At 40.9% G+C, this 19,115-nt stretch overlaps 1 protein-coding gene across 2 annotated transcripts in view; it reads left to right on the top strand.

Moving 5' to 3' along the window:
• KIF6 (kinesin family member 6) overlaps nt 1-19,115 on the top strand; it is a 373,885-nt gene that overhangs the window by 165,908 nt on the left and 188,862 nt on the right. For both annotated transcript variants that reach the window (XM_058432302.1, XM_032141106.2), the window contains exons 11-13: nt 11,417-11,522; nt 12,413-12,551; nt 16,885-17,103. In XM_058432302.1, coding sequence (XP_058288285.1) covers nt 11,417-11,522; nt 12,413-12,551; nt 16,885-17,103 — 464 coding nt within the window. The remainder of the gene's footprint in view (nt 1-11,416; nt 11,523-12,412; nt 12,552-16,884; nt 17,104-19,115) is intronic.

The following is a 19,115-nucleotide window of genomic DNA, read 5'->3' as shown; positions in this document are numbered from 1 at the left end:
ATATGCACATATATATGCACATATACATGCACATATATATGTATGTTCTGCATTTTCATATATAAACCAAGGCTGTTATTTAAAAATTTCAGCTAAAGGAACCAGCTGAAAAAAATGTATGTTTCTAAACTTCAATGTTGTCTACAAATTTAATTTCATACAAGACAGAACCATAGAAAAAAAAGTTCAGAGATTTGGAGCAAAGGATGGGTAAAGCTTCCACAACTCCATTAAATTAACGAACTGTCAGGAAACTCCGTAGTTTGGAAACTTTAACCATGGAGATAAATAGCTTTGGTAGGGCCAGCCCATTTCCAACTGGCCCTTATTCTCCCAAATTTCCCAATAAACCTCTTTCCCAAAGGTGTGCTCTAGTTTTATCCACTTGAGGCCCGTCTTTCTCTCCACTCCTTCCCACCTTTTCCCACCTTCCTGACCTTGTTCTCCCTCCTGCCATCTTGCCTCTCATTCCTTATCCGCAGACTTGATCTCTGGCCCCTGTTCCGGTCACAGGGGTTGCTTTGGTGGCTTCTCAACAGTCTCAGATTTGCCTCTTTGCCCAGTCCTTTCCCTGGGTAGCTATCGCTCTACTACACTCTTGTCAGCTTTGAAGCCAGTTCACCTTCTCTTTCACAGCTCGTGCAGCCTTCGTCATGATGATGGGAGGCCTCTTCTATTCTCTAAAACCTTGTTTCTGTTGATTGTCATTTCCCCCTTCCTGAATGTGGCTTATCTTCCACATTTTCCTGCCGCTAGATCTCCTGCTCACTGACTCCCTGTCTCCACTCCCACCACCATTCTCTGTCCTGTAAGTCAGTTTCTTGTTGATTATAGACTTATGTAGACGAGTGTACTTGTGTTAACGTTAAACACAATCAACATAGCGTTTGCCTACAGAAAAAAAGAAGTTCAAAAAGATACACGTAGAATTGAAAGAGGAGTTGTTAGTATCTATGGATTGATAAATTTGTCTCATTTTTTTCTCTTGTTTTTCAGCCGTAGGCGTGATCTTCACTCACTGAGACATGTACAAATATTACAATTTCCTTTTGCTGCAAAAAGTATAAAAATAATCCTTATATAAGAATTCATTCATTACTATAAATCTTTTTTGGTTTTGTTTTTGTTTTCTGAGACAGGGTCTCACTCTGTCGCCCAGGCTGGAGTGCAGTGGCGTGATCTTGGTTGACCGCAATCTCTGTCTCCCAGGCTCAAGTGATTCTCCTGCCTCAGCTTCCCGAGTAGCTGGGATTACAGGCGTGCACCGCTACCACCTGGCTAATTTTTGTATTTTTAGTAGAGACGGGGTTTCAGCATGTTGGCCAGGCTGGTCTCAAACACCTGGCCTCAAATGATCCACCTGCCTCAACCTCCCAAAGTGCTGGGATTACAGGTATGAGCCACTGCACCCAGCCTCATTACTGTAAATCTTTCTAACTCTCTGCAAATGGCTCTAAATAAAGGTAAATGAATAAATGGAAATGAGTGGGAGGCTATGGGACCGTGGGAGGTTAGGCCAATCCTCAGGGATTGAGCCACCCAGAGTCCTAGCTAGAGACCTCTGTTCCATTCTGTTAGCACCCTCCCCCACCCTTACTCCTACCCCCTACAGGTACATGGGGCTGAGGGCCCAATAGAGTAGCATACACAAGAAGTCCAGGAGGAGCCGTAAGGCCAGAGGGTGGGGGGCAGCAAAAGAGGCTGGGGTGATGCTGGCCAGCATCCAGTTCCCCTGCCATATGGGTATAGGGGGAGGGGCATGGCTGGAGCAGGACATTGGGCTGGACGAGCTGCCCTGGGAGGTGGAATGTGGGTCCTAGGTTCTGTGTCACTAGGTGTCAGCCAAACTGGGCTTGGGGAGGGCTCCAGGAGGACATGAGGTGGGGAAAGCCCCAGAAAAGGAGAGGCAAACACTTTGGCTTCATGGTGCAGGGGGCTGGAGCCTTCCCCTGCTCTCTAAGACAGTACAGGTGCTGGTGCAGGAGTGGGATTTGTGGCCAGAACTGTGCAGTGAAGGGGGGCTGGGAGAAGTCCAGAGCCTGTGGCTCTCAAGCTGTGTAGTGATGGGGTACGGGTTGGTCCCCAGGCAGCCTCCAGGTCAGACAGTCTGTGTCTCAGCCACACGGGACATGTCCCTGTCAGTCAGAGGCTGATAATAGACACATCAAAGAGGTCACAGACACCCTGACTCTCATCCAGGTTGTAGGTGTAACCATGATCTTGGCAGATGGAGAAAGATGGAGGAGGAGGGAGAATACTTCTGAAAACATCAATGCCTTCAGCAGCTCTGAGCTTGTGTGTTCTTGTGTGAGATCCAAGAGTGACAGCTCTTCAGGGAGTTCCAGAATGCCTGTAGGGTCTGTCTTGAGGGGTTCAAAGGAGATGGAGGGGTTGGGTTCTGATGCATTGTATCTTTGCTGCTGCTGCTGCTATCCAGCAGGGAAGAAGACTGCAGGGGGCGAGTGTCTCATGCTGCCGGCCCAGCGGGAGTGAGCTCAGCTCACCACTGGGCTCCGGAGCTGTCAGGGTCAGCGGTAAGGGGTGGTCAACTGAGTCCTACTTGCATGTGAGGTTTCCTGGAGATGGAACAGGGAAGCCTTGGGCAGAGATGGAGGGCCAGAGACAGCAGGTGGGCTCTGGAGGGTGGCGGCATAGGCACAGCCACAGGTGGTGAGCTCCATGCCTCCTTGTTCACCAGCCTTGAAGGGGCCACTCAGGCTATTCAGGTGAATCTCATACTGCTGCCCACTGGGGACTTCTGGGATGGGTGCCTGTAGGCTGGTACCAGGCAGGGTCTGTGTGGCCGGTATGGTAGGAGGGTGTCTCCAGCAAAGCCCCTACCCATGTCTTCATGAGTCACATAGACCAAGCAGCTATGATGTTCCAGATGTGCTGCTTCCCGCACACCTTGTGCTGGTCCAGTTTTTGCTCCTGCTGCTGCGGTTCCTCGATCTCTGCCTTGAGCTCCGTCAGCTTGTCTGCAATCTCCAGCCCTATTTCAGCCAGGCCCCCTGCCTTTCCACTGATGCTGTTCCTGGATTTTTTTTTCTCCATTAGCCCTATGCCTTCCAATACATTGGTAATGCTGTAAACCTGCGGTTTCTGGCACACAGATAGGGTGTCAGCTGCCAGCTTGAGGTCAAGCATGCTGTCCTTGGCCTCCTACAGAAGTGGTGGGAGCTTGGTGGTGAGAGTCTCAAATACTTCTCGTATCCTACTTAAGGTCCCCAGGGGCAGCAGTGCCTGTGGCCCAGCCTCTGCTTCTCCTCAGCCAGGCCAGCTATTTTCATCTCTTATTTACATTTGTTCTAGACTCCTGAGCCCATCTCTACCTACTGAAGTTAAAATGTTTAGTCATAAGATATATATGCCTTTAAGTAAATTGGATATATGAAAATCTGGATTGAGAAAAACAAAACCAATTGTATAACTTTTCAAAACCCTTCATCATTGCATTTAAAGGACCTTGTAAAATATGCCCTACTGTCTTTAAAGTTGTCTTAGTTTATTTAAAAATTATTTCAAAATAGTTTTTGAAATTCTGTGAACAGAAGTACCTGGCCATGAATGCGTACATGCACCTATAAATAGGCTTTATCTTCACCATTAAAAAGGCAAACCTGTCTGGATTTTAATTTTGATTATTCACATTTGCTATTTCAAATCACTAAAAGTATCAAGAAGTTGTGCATTTCTACATTTGAGGTACTACATGACTGTGCTTTTGTGGAGGTGAAGGAAATATGCATTACTGAGATGAATTCACCCTACAGAAGGAAAACTCTGTAGGAATTTCCTCTGCATCACCAAAACCGTGAACTTTCTGGCCTCCTACTGTTATTTAAAAAAAGAGCTCATGCCAACAGAGTTGCTGACATTGAACTCAATTCCTTGTATGTAAGGGTCCATGTCTTTCACTAATTGGTTAGGGCTAGGGGAGCATATAATGTATATAATACCTGACACAGACCAGGAAACTGTAAAAGGAAAAACTCTTGAAGTGACTACTTTTAAGTCAATTGGAATTGATTCTTTCAGCAGAATCTCAGAAAAAGCAAACATGAAACTAATGACCCTGAAAAATTTTTGTATAGTTTCCTTTGGTCGTAGTCCTATTGGCACAATCTCAGCCTTCAGCTTTTCATGTCCTTGGTGGATTATGTAGTTCTGTAGTTAATCGTAATGGTGAATTTATTGTTATCTGAACTTTCCTTTTGTGCATCACCTGCTATCTCAATATTGTATGTTTTAAAGGGCCACATCCCAAAAAGAAGCCCATCCTTTGCCCCCTACCATTTCAGCCTGTTAAAAACTCTCTTTTTAAAATATGGCAGACCATTTACTATTTATTTGATGATCTCATTATGTTTATTTGATATTCTCATTAACTATGTTGTTTGCGTCTTTCCTGGTTAAAAGTTCACAGGAAGATTCTAAATTGAAAATACAAATATAGTATGTCAGAGATTATGGCATGTGGAAAGCACTTTTCTGAATTGACTGAGAATCTTTGTGGTATGAATACAGAGTGGGGATTCTTGAGTCAAAAGAATTGTTTTCAAATCTCAGTGTTTCAATTTCCTACCTTAGTGACAATATGCAAGTTACTGAACTTCTCTTAGCTTTCCTATTCCCATCTGTGAAAGAGTGATAATAATTTATAGGCTTATGGTACAGATGAATAACAAAATATATGTGAAAGTGCCTGACATGTTTTAATGGATATTGAATGAAAGTAATAATAAAATAACTGGGACAAGGCAGGTATAAAGAGAACCAGACTATGATAGTCCCTAAAGGGCTCTTTTTCCACTTAAATAAGAAAACACGTGTAAAGTCACTAGCTCAGTGCTCAGGACATGGTTGACTATCAAGGGATGTTAGTTCCTCCTTCACAGAACATTTCCAGTTACATCTTTATTTGGTGTTCCAAACTGAAAAGATGTTTATGTATTCTTGTGTCAACATTCAATAACCAGTTGCCTTGTTGCAATGCTTCTTAACATTAGTGTGTATGCAAATCACCTGGGAATGTTGTTAAATGTAGATTCTGACCCAAGAGGTCTGGGATGGAGCTGAAAATTCTATATTTTCAAAAGTCTCATAGCCGATTCCTGTAAAGTTGGTCCAGTTGAATAGCAAAGCCTTAATAGGCCAGGCATATCCTCTCTTTGTTCCTTGCATTATCTGATTTCATAAAGCTAATAGTGTAAAGATGGTATTATCCTGCACATTTTACAAATGAGAAAGTTTTAACCCACAGAGGGTTGATGAATGAAGATCATTCAACCAATCATTCTGCCATATTTCTTATGCTACCACAATCAATTTTTTAAATTGTGTAGCTATTCTCTCAATTCTTCCTATTTGGTTATCATATTCCTTTAAGTTAATAATTATCAAGTTTCCTTTTATACTTTCTAAAGTTTTTTTAATTTTTAATATTATGGATACATATTAGTTGTACATATTTATGGGACATGTGATATTTTGATACAAACATATAATGTGTAATAATCAAATCAGAGGAATTGGAATATCCATTGCCTCAAGCATTTATCATTTATTTGTGTTAGGAACATTCCAATTCCACTCTTTTCGTTATTTTGAAATATATAATAAATTATTGTTAACTGTAGTCACCCCATTGTGCCACTGAATACTGGATCTTATTCTTTCTAACTATATTTTTGTACCCATTAACCATCCTCTCTTTATCCCCTCTCTCCCCACTACTCTTCCCAGCCTCTGAAAACTGTTATTCTATTCTTTATCTCCATGAGTTAATTTTTTATTTAGCTCCCGCGTGTGAGTGACAACATGTGATATTTGTCTTTCTGAGCCTGGTTTATTTCACTTAACATAATATCCTCCATTTCTAAATATGTTGTTGCAAATGACAGGATTTCAGTATGGAGTTTCCTCCAAAAACGAGAACTAGAACTGCTGTACAATCTAGCAATCCCACTACTGGGTATATATCCAAAAGAAAGGAAATCAGTGTATAGAAGAGATATCTGCACTCCCATATTCATTGCAGTGCTATTCACAACAGCCAAGATATGAAATCAACCTGTGTCCATCAACAGATGAATGGATAAAGAAAATGTGGTGTATGTACACAACGGAGTATTATTCAGCCATAGAAAAGAATTCTTTATATCCTTTTATATCTTTGTCACTATCTCCCATTCTTTTCCCGATCTTTGCTCAGGTAATATGTAGCTTTAGTTTGTCAGTATCCCCATGTTTAACCCTGTCAGAGACAACTCACCCTCAGTGGAGCCATCTTTAAGTGGCAAAATGATTGAGAGCAGTGAGGCAGATTTTGATATGTGTTTGGTATAATTAATACAAGCTAGTTTTATAAATCAGAACTCCTTTCTAGCTTTCTGGAACGAGCTATCAAATCCTCTCTCCAAACCAGTGAGGAGACAGTTGAGCTAAGAGCCATCAGCTCTGGAATACCAATTTCCATGGTTCTACCACAGGGAAGCCCTGTCCCACCAACTGGGGTATTTTTCATCCCCCTCACTATTTCCAGCTTGATATCAGAGGATGCAGTCCCATTGCTTTGCATCCCCCGAACCTTGTTTATAGTAAATTCTCTAGAATAATACTGTGCTGCTGCATGCTTCTGTTATCTTTGCCCCAGTTACAGCACCAGGCTCCCCTCCCACTCCTGGGGCACACCTCCCATTGCTGTCCCAGTTATTTGGAAACAGCCAGCGTTTCCATGTCCTGGGTTAGGTTTGCTCTTGTTTCTAATATCCCGCTCTTCTTTTCTCCCAACTTTCCCACAGCCAGTGCCATAGAGATATGGTTTCTAGCCAATTTCTAGAACCCACTGCTGACAGGAACACGTTCATATATTTTTTTTTTACAAACAAAGATTATTTGAGAATAATGAGAACATCTTAATCACACTCAATGTATAAATGATGAATTCATTTTTAAAAACAGTTAAACATAACATAATCATAAAAATATTGAAGAAGAGTGAGGTTAGCTTGGGTCGCTGGTCTCTTTTTTCAACAGGAGATGATGAATGTTCTTGAGCCAAAGACAACTAGCTGGCCAAAAATTTCAGGACTGCTGATCTGCTCCCCTCCCTCCCTCTCTCCCTTCCCTCCTGCCTTTCCTTCCTTTTTGTCTCTTCAGTCTTCTTATGTGTGTTACAGTGTACTTGCAGAATCCCTGCAGAGGGATTCATCATTAAGCTATCCATATATAGTATGAGTGTTCTTAATGTCAGTAAGTACATCACTTCGCCGTCACTTAAATTGCTGCTTAACTATGTACATAGCTATGCCATAATTAATTTAACTAATCTTCAAATACAGCACATTCTGATTCCTTCCCAACTTTTTTTCCCATTACAAGTCAGGGGGGTTCATGGCCTTGCTAAGATCTAAGCAACTGCTTTTCAGTTATTTCCCACTTCTTCGTCCACCTATTTGCCTCCTCAATGAATGCTTGCAAGTGTGGGTTCTCCCTTTTAGAAATACATCACCCAATATGGTATTCAAATACATGAGTAACTTTGTTATAGTATGGTAAGTATTGTGCTTCAAAACTTGGATTTTACCTGTGTGCTTGCTGTGTGACCTTGGACAAGATATGTAATATCTCTGTGCTTCAGTTTCCTCAACTACGACACGGGGATAATAATAGTACTTTTCTCATAGGTTGTTGTAAAAATTAAGGAAATGATATATGCAAATAGCACAGAAGAGTGTCCAGCATTTAGTGCATGCTCAATGTTGGCTGTCATTAATGATGAGAAGCTTGCTTTGTCTTTTTATTCATGCTATTAAACCTAAATTTTTATGGAAATATGGCTGCAGAGAGAGCTTTTTTTTTTTTTTTTTTGTACAAGGAGTATAAGGAGCAGAGAGGGGAGTGCAGTGGCCTCAAGAAGGTAAAAGCACATATTAGGAAATATGGTCAGTTCTAATTATGTGGCCAGATATCAAAATTTCTAATATGATGGAGTTGCTGAACCAAGGCACAGGCTGTCAGAGGTATTTCATTAGCAGTCAATTTGGCTGAGATCTGTATAGTCACCAAACATCAAACCATCACCTACCATCAGCGAGGTCATGTGTTCAGACACACTAAATTACTACAATATTTCTTGTTACTGAATGGTGTATATTTCTTTTCTCTTTCCCCTAGGATTCTTTTTTCTTCCTTCTTTTCTTCTAGTGTAAGTGGAGAATAAGGAAAGTTCTTGGTGACTTGGGCTTGTCCTAAAAAATAGACTTTATTGTCCTCACTTGACCTCCTTAGTGAGCCTTTTCTGTAAACAGTTTTCCACTGTTCAGCAGAGTTCTGGCAGCTGGGAGACCCCTTAGAGGGAGCAGGGACTAGGTATAAACTTGGACACTATTTTGGTAGATAGGAAAATGTGGGGAATTTGGGTTCATTTGTTCACTCTCAACTACTAGAGGAGTACAACAAAAACATCTGAATTAAGCATTTTTCTGCATTTTAATTATTAGACCAAGTCCTTGCTTGATAAGAAAATAAATCCAACAGTAAATCAAATGTATGAAGGAAAGACCAAGCATGTTTCTTATCTCTATGTTCTCAAGTGCTGAAAGCAAAACAGCATATCAAAAGGCTGATCTTCATTCTTAGTTATGTACTAATCAAGTCCCAGAAAGAGTAAAGCGATCAGTTCTTTTACTCAGACAGAAGTTCTTGCCCATTTCTTTGGATCATGTCCCTGGTCCTCCTTATACTCTACACTGTTGCTGTGTGGGACAGGAGCCTTGATGGAATACCAAAGCCCAGTGCACATGAGCAATCTGTGAGTGGTCCAGCTCATCAGCAGGCTTGTATCTTATGAGGTTTCCTTCTGAGCTAGGAGTCCACTTCAGCCTTCCTTCAGAGAACATTTCCTAGAATATATACTTGTGATTAAACTATACGGAAGTTGTTTTCTAAAGAAAAAGCAAGAAGAAAGAATTGATTAACCATTATTTCCAACTTAATATTGTCTGCTAGAAATTTTATGGACACTGGAAATCACAAAGTGCTTTCACTCCAGAAAATGAGTGTATATTCTAGAACCCACGGTGATTTTCGAAATTTCAAAATTTCTGCTACGTATTCAGGGAAAATACAAGTAGCTAAACATTACTATTTTTTAAGCCTCTTTAAGTCAGGTTTGTAGATCAAGGCCTCATCATGGGTTACAGAGGAAAGTAGCAATTGTATGAGTATGTCACCCCAGTGTCCATCAACAGAGGAACAGTACATCCATAGTGTAGAATATTATATAGCCATTAGAAATGAAATACCTCTACTATGTATGCACTGATGGGGAAGTTTATCTGCTATAAATTCTTTAGAAATATAATTGTGTAAAACATTATTCAGAGTATGATCTCATTTTTGTAAAAACAACAAACCAAAATATATAAATGAATATATAGATATAGGTATCTGCTTCATTAAGAATAAGAATAATATATTTCAGCTGTTAACAGTGGATTTCCCAAGGTATCAAATTTTTTAAAAAATGTAGGGGGGAATGGTGGCAGGAGAGTGGGAGGAGTTTTCACTTTTTAATATATTCACATCTGCATTGTTTGGAATTTTGTTCATAAACGTGTATTTTCATAATAATGTACATGATTTTTTTAAAAAATGTATCAGGAATAAATCTCTCTGTATATCTGGTGGTTTGAAGCTCTAATCCAAAAGGAAACACAATGTCAATCAGCAAGTAGTGCAAATAAGTATCTCTTCACCTAAAGAAACTCCTTAAAAGTAACAGTATAAATTGTCTCACACTTGTAAATATATAGCTGTCACATGTCACAAATTACAAGAGGTAAAAATGAAATCTAAGACTATTCTATGATAGAAATCATTACATTTTATCTGAGTGGGCTGATAGTAAGAGCAGAAGAGAAATGTGTATATACAGTTTTAAAAGATGCTGAAAGTATGCAAATATTTTCATAGTAGTCCTAGAAAGATATGCTGCTGCTGTATTATGATACCTAACATCATAGATACTGATTGTCATCCTTAAACCTTCCTTATTAAGAGTTCCATCTCAACCTAGAGGGGAATCATGTCCATGGCAGTGAATCCAGTAACTAGTGAACATAATTGTGTTGAGAACCTAATGTTAGGGGGACGGGAAGCACAAAGATAAATAAGAGCCAAGAATTTCCCTCTGATACAAAGTACCAGAATGCTACATTGGCACGTGGTGCTATGAATAAACTGGGAATTTTTTTTTTTTTTTTTTTTTTTTGAGACGGGGTCTTGTTCTTTTGCCCAGGCTGGAGTGCAGTGGCACAATCTCAGCTCACTGCAACCTCTGCCTCCTGGGTTCAAGTGATTCTCCTGCCTCAGCCTCCTAAGTAGATAGGATTACAGGCATGTGCCACTTTGCCTGGCTAGTTTTTGTGTTTTTGGAAGAGAAGGGGTTTCACTCTGTTGGCCAGGCTGGTCTTGAACTCCTGACCTCAAGTGATCCACCCACCTGGGCCTCCCAAAGTGCTGGGATTACAAGTGTGAGCCACTGTACCCGGCCAAACTAGGACTTTAGAATAGAGTGGTTGGATGGTCCCTCCAAAGGGAGGTGTTTTGATTTCTATTTTGTTTTGTTTTAGGATAGGAAAAACAACATGATTATAAGCAAAGAGGAAAGAGTCAGTATAGAGAGGAGATAAAGAGATGATTAAGGGAAAAGAGGTAATTAACTAGATAAGCCCTGGAAGAAGCAGAGAGAGAGCCCGGGGAGAAACTGGCCTTGAGAAAGAGGAAGAATATCATCCAGAATCTATAAAAGCAGGAAGAGGGCCTGAACAGTGAGGCAGAGACACTCCGAAGCAAAGGAGGAGGAAACAGAGGAGTCTGCATGACTTTCTCCAATAAAGAAGTGACTTTATTGACAGAGAGTGAAAGAGTAGTGGCAGGCTTGGGGGCTGTAGAAAGATTTGGAATAGGCACTGGGAAGAATAGAAGATCACCTGGAATGATTTAAAAAAATAGTGGGGCATCACTGAGGTGCCAGCTGAAGCTGAGTCGCATGAATTTTTAGTGAAATTAATTTAAAATACATTCTCATTACTTTTTCTAGCAATGCAGCAGCCAGGCACAGGGGCATAGAAATTCAGAGAGGCTAGAATAGATGGACTGTAGAAATAAAATGATTTCTATATTGAAAGCTTCATAAGAAAATTCACTGAAAATTAGTCAAATAATTGCTTCACTACAAATTTCACTTTGTCAATGTTTCTTTTCCCTTAATTTTTATAGTCAAATCTGTACTTCTGTAAAGAGGTGGGAACAATATCCTGTACTTTAAATGTCAACCAACTAGATAATGCCATTAGAATTTTTAAAGCTTCTAGCTCACAGTTGCTTCTCATACATTATGTATTTTTAGGCTGGAAAAACTAATAACATCCTTTTTGGAAGACCAGGATCCAGAGAGTAGATTAGAGGTTGGCGCGGATATGCGTAAAGTTCAACACTGTTTTCACCATTTAAAGGTAAACTTAAATGTTTCCCCAATAGAAGCCATTTTCAGCCATGTTCAAGCTGCAAAAAAACTTTTCTAGTTGACCAGTTCTTGGAAGGTTAGGATCCAGCATTGCATGTCCAGAAAATGGTATGATCTTTGAACTAATAGTATGATTATCATTGAGTTTCTTCAGAGATTGTATCTTACTTCCAATAAATAAACTCAGGCCATGGACTTCTAATTCTTTTGTCAGGAATCTCTACCTTCTACACAGAATAGTTCCATATTTTTTTAAAAAGTTATTTTCAAGCTATATCAAGAGAATTGCATTCTGTATTTTTTCAGCAGTTTGATATACCCATATGATATTTCAGTTTTTCTCTGCCTTAGGTTTTAATTTTCATGACAAGGGGCTGGGAATATAATCACTTTTACTTTGAGCTTGCTTGTATTTTTGCATACTTCGTTAAGATAATAAACATTTGTTGTGAGTTACTAAGGGCCAGGTATAGATAAGACAAAGTTTAATAAGCAAGTCATGGAGATGACAGATGTTACAAAGAATAATCACAATACATGATAAGTACTAGAATAAAAGTGTGAATTAAGTGGAATGATGTATAGAGAAAGGGAAAGGAGTCCAAGAGGAGATAATGTTGAGTAGGCATTTCCCAATTTAGGGAAGGAGAGATCAGATAGGGGAGAGGGGGTTGAGGAAGGAGGAGGGGAAAGAAGGCAGGTAGAAGGGAGAAAACATGCCAAGCCAAAAAAGCAACTGCATCACAAAGACGTCGCACCTGCATCAGGCAGGTCACACATGCCTGATGTGTGCAGGGAATTGTTAAAGGAAAAAGAGTCAAAGAAACAAAGAAATTTGGACTAGAGATATGAATACTAAGCTCTTATTTTATCTTACAGAAACTATTGAATGACAAGAAGATCCTTGGAAACAATACAGTCTTCTCTGAAAGCAAAGACCGAGATTGTCAAGAACCATTGAAAGAAGAAGAATATAGAAAGCTACGAGATATTCTAAAACAGAGAGATAACGAAATCAGTATCCTTTCTGAAGTGATGAAGAAACTTCCTCTATCCTGGTTTGAAAGGGGTAAATAGCAGTCTTTCCTGAGCCACATGGCTGAGCTCCCCACCCAGCTTCCATTTCACATTGCTGCTTTCCATTGAGAAGTCAAAGGTCCCTTCAGCAAAGTATTGCAACTAGTGAAAAAGAGTTTCTATAAAAGAAAAAAATGTGTTTGTTTTTATCCTGACATAGTTACTCTTGCAGGGAACATTTTAGTTTATTTCAAAGTATGAGCCTTTTTACACCATCTTTTAACATTAATTTTTTAAAATATGTTTTTTGGCTCCTCTGTTGTGTTCTTTTTGTTTTAGCCCTGAGCCAGTAAGTTAGCTGGTTATCTTTAGCAAGCTGACCAGACAACAGGCTGACCACAGCCTCACCATGGCCCAGAATCTGTGGCTGGTGCGTGGGTGAAACTCAAATGATGGCTGAAAAATGACAAATGGTATTTAGCTTATGAAGAGCAGAGATTGATTTAAATGTAACTTTTTATTTAAAAGCCAGATCTACTGCTTTGAGTTCCACTTACAAATGTTCCCAAATTTGGAAGTGAGTATAGATGAGTGTTCAAAATAGAATTCTTTTTTTTTAGCTAAACTGATCAGTACTAAATAAGATAGAATTCTTATTGGCTCCAGGAGGCAGTGTATTTTGGGTGCTGAAAGTGGTAGTAGCCCATGGGAGCATGTGCTGCCTCCAGTTGCAGACGAAGTGGTTACTTCTATGGAGCCCCTGTGGGGCTGGGTGGACCTCGGGCCTCCCAGATATTTCTTTGGTATTGTTTCTCATTTTATCTTTCAAGCTTCTTGTAAAAAGATTTGACGTTTTCATTACGTTTGCAGAACTTAAACATGCACAAGAAATCCTTTCGGTCAGTTCTTTATAAACAGATATTTTTGTTCATTTCTTTAAATTATCAAAAGATGCTTTAGCTTCAACTATTTATGCAAAATGCAGGAAAATAGTCTACATAAAGGAAACCCAGTAATAAAGAGGTAAGAACAAACCAAATGGGAGGTAGGCATGTTACCTGATTAACTTCGGTCTCTAATTTTACTTGAGTATTAGCAGACCCTGTGTGTCAGATTCAAGTGAGTTTTAGCTGGCCAGGGAACAGTAGGTTCAGCTGAGAATCCCGCCCCCCCCCCGCCCCCCAACACACACACACACACAAGCCTTCGTCCGTCAGTGCTGCCCACGGTGTTGTCACCCTCACATTCCTTTTCCTTCCTCTTACACCATCCATCTCCAGGCATGGTCTCGGCCTGGACCTCAGTCCTGGCCCCAGCCCCAGTCTGAGCTCTGTTTCTTTTCCTGGCCTTGATCCTAGTCTAGGATCTTCTCCTTTAAATACTCCTACCAACTTCTTAATCCCCTTCTAGGCTTATGAATGTCTGTGCATATAGGAGGGATGAAATGAGATATGACAGAGAGAGAACAGTCCAAGCTTGTTCCTATATGTTTATTTTAAAAAGAGAGTGAAAGAGAGATATCCATCACCTCCCCTCCTTCACCGTGGTGAATCCAGGCATCGCCGTTCATGTGGGGCTACCCTAGATTCTTTACTGACTGTCAGCAATTCAAACAGGGCTCCCTCCATGTGAGACTCTTATTCAAAATGATGGTGTATGGGAGTCAGAGTGGAAAGAATACTGCACTTCAATTCATACCTGGATGGAAATCCTAGCTCTTCATTTATTAGCTCTGTACCTACTCGGCGATGTTGCTTTCTACTCTTCAGGAGCAGGACCATAAGACCTGCTGAGAAAAGCCCATAAGTGCTTTGAGCACTGCAGAGTGTGATGTAATTGGAGTTACGACTATGAAGACAATGAGCAACCTCAGAAGAAGGAAGAATAGCAGCTAAGATTTAATCCTCTCAAAGCTGTGCTTACCAAAGACCAACGACCAAGAAAACCTCCTGAAATCTCACAGTTACTCAGAGTTGGGTTGGAGGATGTTTTCATATCTTTCTTTGTAGAACCCAGAAGGCTGAGACTGTGACACAACAAATGGGAAAGATATGGCTTCCAGGAAATAAAAAAAGTGATTATAATTGAGTTTAACAAAAGACAGTAATGCACCCAAATGACTGCAAACGACATCAGATCTTCTTGGAAAGAGAGTGAAAATGATGTCCTGTCGGTGACATCCTCAGCTTGAATAAAGTTCACACACCCCTTCACAAAATATATGACAGGGGGATTCATGAGCCAGCAAAGTGCTTGCCACAAAGGCCATTCCCGTAAATGGGAATGGGGAGGATAAGAAGACAGGGGAAAGGTGAGAAGAAGGAAGGCAGCACAGAAGATAGATTCGTATTGTGATCTTTATGAAATGTACGTCAGAACGCATCATTATTCTCATTAAAATCTTCAAGGGGCTTCCCATGATACGAAGAATGAAACCAAACTCCTTGCTCTGGTTTACGAGGGCCTGGAGGATCTTGCCCTGCCTACCCCACCCCCTCCCCCACGGACCTCATTTCTCATGCCTCGTCCCACGTGTGCTAGGCTTCAGTCACGGTTACCTTCTTGTTGTTCTTCTAACACGAGGTTCCTCAGCCTTGGCACTATCAACATTTGTGGCTGGATAATTCTTCATCTCAGGAGCTGTCCTGTGCATTGTAGGATGTGAGATCACAGGACTGCAGCGTTGGGAGCCACTTCCGGGCCTGTTTCTCTTTAGGGATTTCACCATCTCCTCTGCATAGATGTTCTTCCTCTCTCTGGTTATTCTTATGGCTCAGATCTCAGCTTAAAGGTCACTCTTAGGCCTTTTGTAGCACCCAATGTATAGCAGCTGCCCAGTCATCCTTGACCTTCTTCAGATTAGGTATCTGGCATTCTGAGGTTGTGTGTGTGTGCGTGTGCATGCATGCATGTGTGAGACCTCTTTCCCCAGTAGGACGTCTGCTTCATGAGAGCAAAAAACTAGTCTGCCTTGTCATTGCTCTATACCGATGCCTAGAACAGGGCCTGGCATCTATAGCACAAGCTCCAACAAATATCACTGAATGCGTGAGTCAATGGGTATTGCCATCACAGTGTGTGAACCAGTGGAAGTGTATGATGACATTGGTAATCAGTTCCATACAAAGAGGAGCAGCGTGTTCAGCCAGAGCCCTGTTCTTCTCTGTCATGTTAATGCTTAGACACTAAGAAGCTGTGAACATTTTTGGTAAGTACATGTTGTTTTGGGGCAAGGAATGGAAGCCACATCAGAGAGAGCAAACCTGATTATGCTTCCAGAAATCACCAAGTGGGAGTTAAAGCTGAGGAGGAAGATGAAGGTCAAATGACTTCCATGCTGCTTGTCCAAGAATAAATATCATCTGGGTACCTCTCCCCCTTTCTAAGTAGCAGTGCTGTCTGTATCCCCTTCCTCTGAAAAGTTTACCCTTTGGGACACATACCACATTTAGACTCCCATTTTAATGAGCCTTCTCTAGCGATGCAAAGGCATTGAATTCATCTTACACCATATGCAGTTAGAGCTCTGAGATTCTCAATAGGGATTACAGTCTTTCCGTTTAGCAGATTGGACAAAAATCTCTTAAAGTTCGGCATCTTGAACCCAGAATGAACACTGAAGTAGGGTAGAGGGGAGTGGTTTTATCCTTTATCATCGGTGGTCCTGGCATATCTCAATGGCCCACAGAAGGTGCATTTTAAAGTGATAAGTCTGTGCTAATAATTCGCTTCTTTTCAGTTCCATTTGAGACCAAACATTAGTGGCTTAAAAAGCCCCCATCTGAATGTACTCTACATAAGCATGTGTTGAGCTTGGGGTGCTCTGGCTGCACCTTTGTCACCGCACCGGCCGCCAGGATGAAGATGGCTGATCTGCCAGCCGGGTGGGTTTCACCATTCTCCCGCTCTGCTCTTCTGCTGCCTCCTGAGCAGGCGCATGCTCGACCAGGGGGCTGATACATATACATAGGCTATGTAAGTAAATTCATCTTTTATCTGGGAAGATGTATACATAGCCTATTGTCTACTACTATTCAGCCTTCATTTGACTTTTTATAAGCACTTTCATAAGATTGTTAAGACGTACCTGGTTTAAACTCAGAACATTTTAAAGACCTTGGGTTTCTTAATTTTTCATACAATGGTGCTATATTGAAAGAAAGCCTCCTAAATTGTCCATAACTATATATGGAGCTTCAGGAAGTTGAAGCCTTCCTTCAGTCTCTACCATATGATAAATAGCAAATGTTAGGAACATTAATGACACTTAGGACATTTGTGTTTTGATTACTATAAGCTAGCATCAGTCATTAAATCCTTAAGTCAAGTTTCAGATATCCTGGTCAACATGTTAAAAAAAGAAAAGAAAAAAGCTCAGGAGGCTCTCCACTTGGCTGGCATGGACAGATGTGAATTCAGACACTCCCAGAGCCCACCCTTCCCCCCGGGAAACCCAGAAGAAGGTCAAAGAATGCAACTATCCTCAGCTCCCTCACAGGCCCAGGACTTCAGCATTTTGGGGAAAAGATCCAGTTTGCTCCACAAGAAAACAGGTCAGTTGACTAAATTTCCAACATTTCTCATTGTCTGGAAAGGATTTCAATGTAGCACCCTTTAGTTTTACATGTATCAGGATGAAGGCTCAAACAATTTCTTTGTTAGAATTATTTTTATAACTATCAATTAAATTAAATACCAGTTTCCCAAACTGATGACTGAACTGAGAGGAACCAAGTATGAATTTTCGAAGAATTCAGTGGTAGAATAGATGGGTTCAGGGTAACAGTAAAAAAGTTAACTTTAGAGAAAGGGAACAAATAAGATCAGATATTGCTGATATGATGATGATGCAGTGTTTATTTCTAAATCCAAATGAACTATCTGCAGGAAAACTACTTAAAAATATTACCAGGCCAGGCATGGTGGCTCATGCCTGGAATCCCAGCATTTTGGGAGGCCAAGGCGGGCAGATCACAAGGTCAGGAGTTCAAGAACAGCCTGGCCAATATGGTGAAACCCTATCTCTACTAAAAAGTGCAAAAATTAGCTGGGCATGGTGGTGCACGCCTGTAATCCCAGATACTCAGGAGGCTGAGGCAGGAGAATCACTTGAACCCGGGAGGTGGAGATTGCAGTGAGCCAAGATCAGGCCACTACACTCCTGCCTGGGTGAGAGAGTGAGACTCTGTCTCAAAAATAATAATAATAATAATAATACCACAGCCTTAAATGGCAATAAATTAATAAAACTTTGTCAGATAATAGCATTTGGTGGGGTTGGGCCAACTCAGAGGCACCTTTCCTGTTTCCAGCTTTTGAAAGGTGTGTCAGTCCTGCTACTACAGACTGTGCTGGGAGCCCAAGTTCATTTGTGTATGTTTCTGTTAGGCCAGCAGAGCATGATGTGCACTCAGGTGACTGATGCCTTTCCCTTAAAGACATTGAGGAACCAGACCTATGGAATGTCCTAGAACAAATGAGTAAAGCCCTTCCCTTTTTGGCAACATAAGTTGAAATTTTTTGTATAAACATGTGTTGGAATGGACTACCTGACACGCATGGTTTTCTGAAGGATTTAGCCTGGAAATAATTAAGCAGTATGGTGCTCATTAAGAAGCACATATTTTAGTTAAGACAAGATTGAGAAGCATGGAAATACATTTTGTGACATTACAATTCTTTATCTCTTAATTCCATATCTCCTTGCTTTGAATATTTTTTCAGCAACACAGTAGAATGAACTCAAAATCCCAGGAAACCAAACATGCTGTTTTTACCACTTATCGTGATGGCAGTAGACAATGAAGATCAATAATTCCTCCCTGTGATAGTTTTCTATACATCTTTGCTGGTTGGGAAAAGGGGACCATCTGGATTGCTGAATTCATTAATTTATTCATTCATTTACTCATTCCTCTTTCATTCGACAAGTATTTATAGAGCACATCCTTTGTTCTAGGCATAATGCTAATTAGTATTACTATGGCCACAGCTTACACAGTCCTTATATTCATCAGGTACTATTCTAAGTTCTCTGCCTGGATTAACTCATTTAATCTTTATCCTATAAGTTCTTGTTTTATTCCATATTACAGAATAAAACATACATGGACAAATACAGCCTCTGACCTCAGAGTATGTACAGATTGACAGGGAAGAGAGCCACTGAACAATCAATTACAGAAGTACACGTCTGTATTACTGAGAAAGCACATACCAGGAAGCCAATCTCCAGTTAAGACCAGGAAAACCCCAAAAGTGGGGGTAGAGGTAGAAATGTGGCCAGAAGGAATATTGCAAGCAGAGAGAGTCAATGGCATGAATAGCTTTCCAGGCCTTTGAGGTGGAAAGGAGCATTTCAGGAAGTACAAAGGCCAGGTGTGGCTGGGATCTGGGGAGTGAAAGGCTGGGACGACAGGTTGATTGACATGGGAAGAAGGGGTTGACAGAGGACACCAAGACTGCATGACAAGTTAGGAGGCCATGGCAGCAGTCCAGGCCAAAGGACAGGGTTGATGAGAGAGAGGCAGGGGCATCAGAAGCATTTATGAGGTCGAGTGGACAG

Source organism: Hylobates moloch, unplaced genomic scaffold (assembly GCF_009828535.3).
Source record: "Hylobates moloch isolate HMO894 unplaced genomic scaffold, HMol_V3 SCAFFOLD_20, whole genome shotgun sequence".
Lineage (NCBI taxonomy): Eukaryota > Metazoa > Chordata > Mammalia > Primates > Hylobatidae > Hylobates > Hylobates moloch.
Note: the sequence above shows the minus strand (reverse complement) of the source record. Positions and strands in the feature narration are given on the sequence as shown.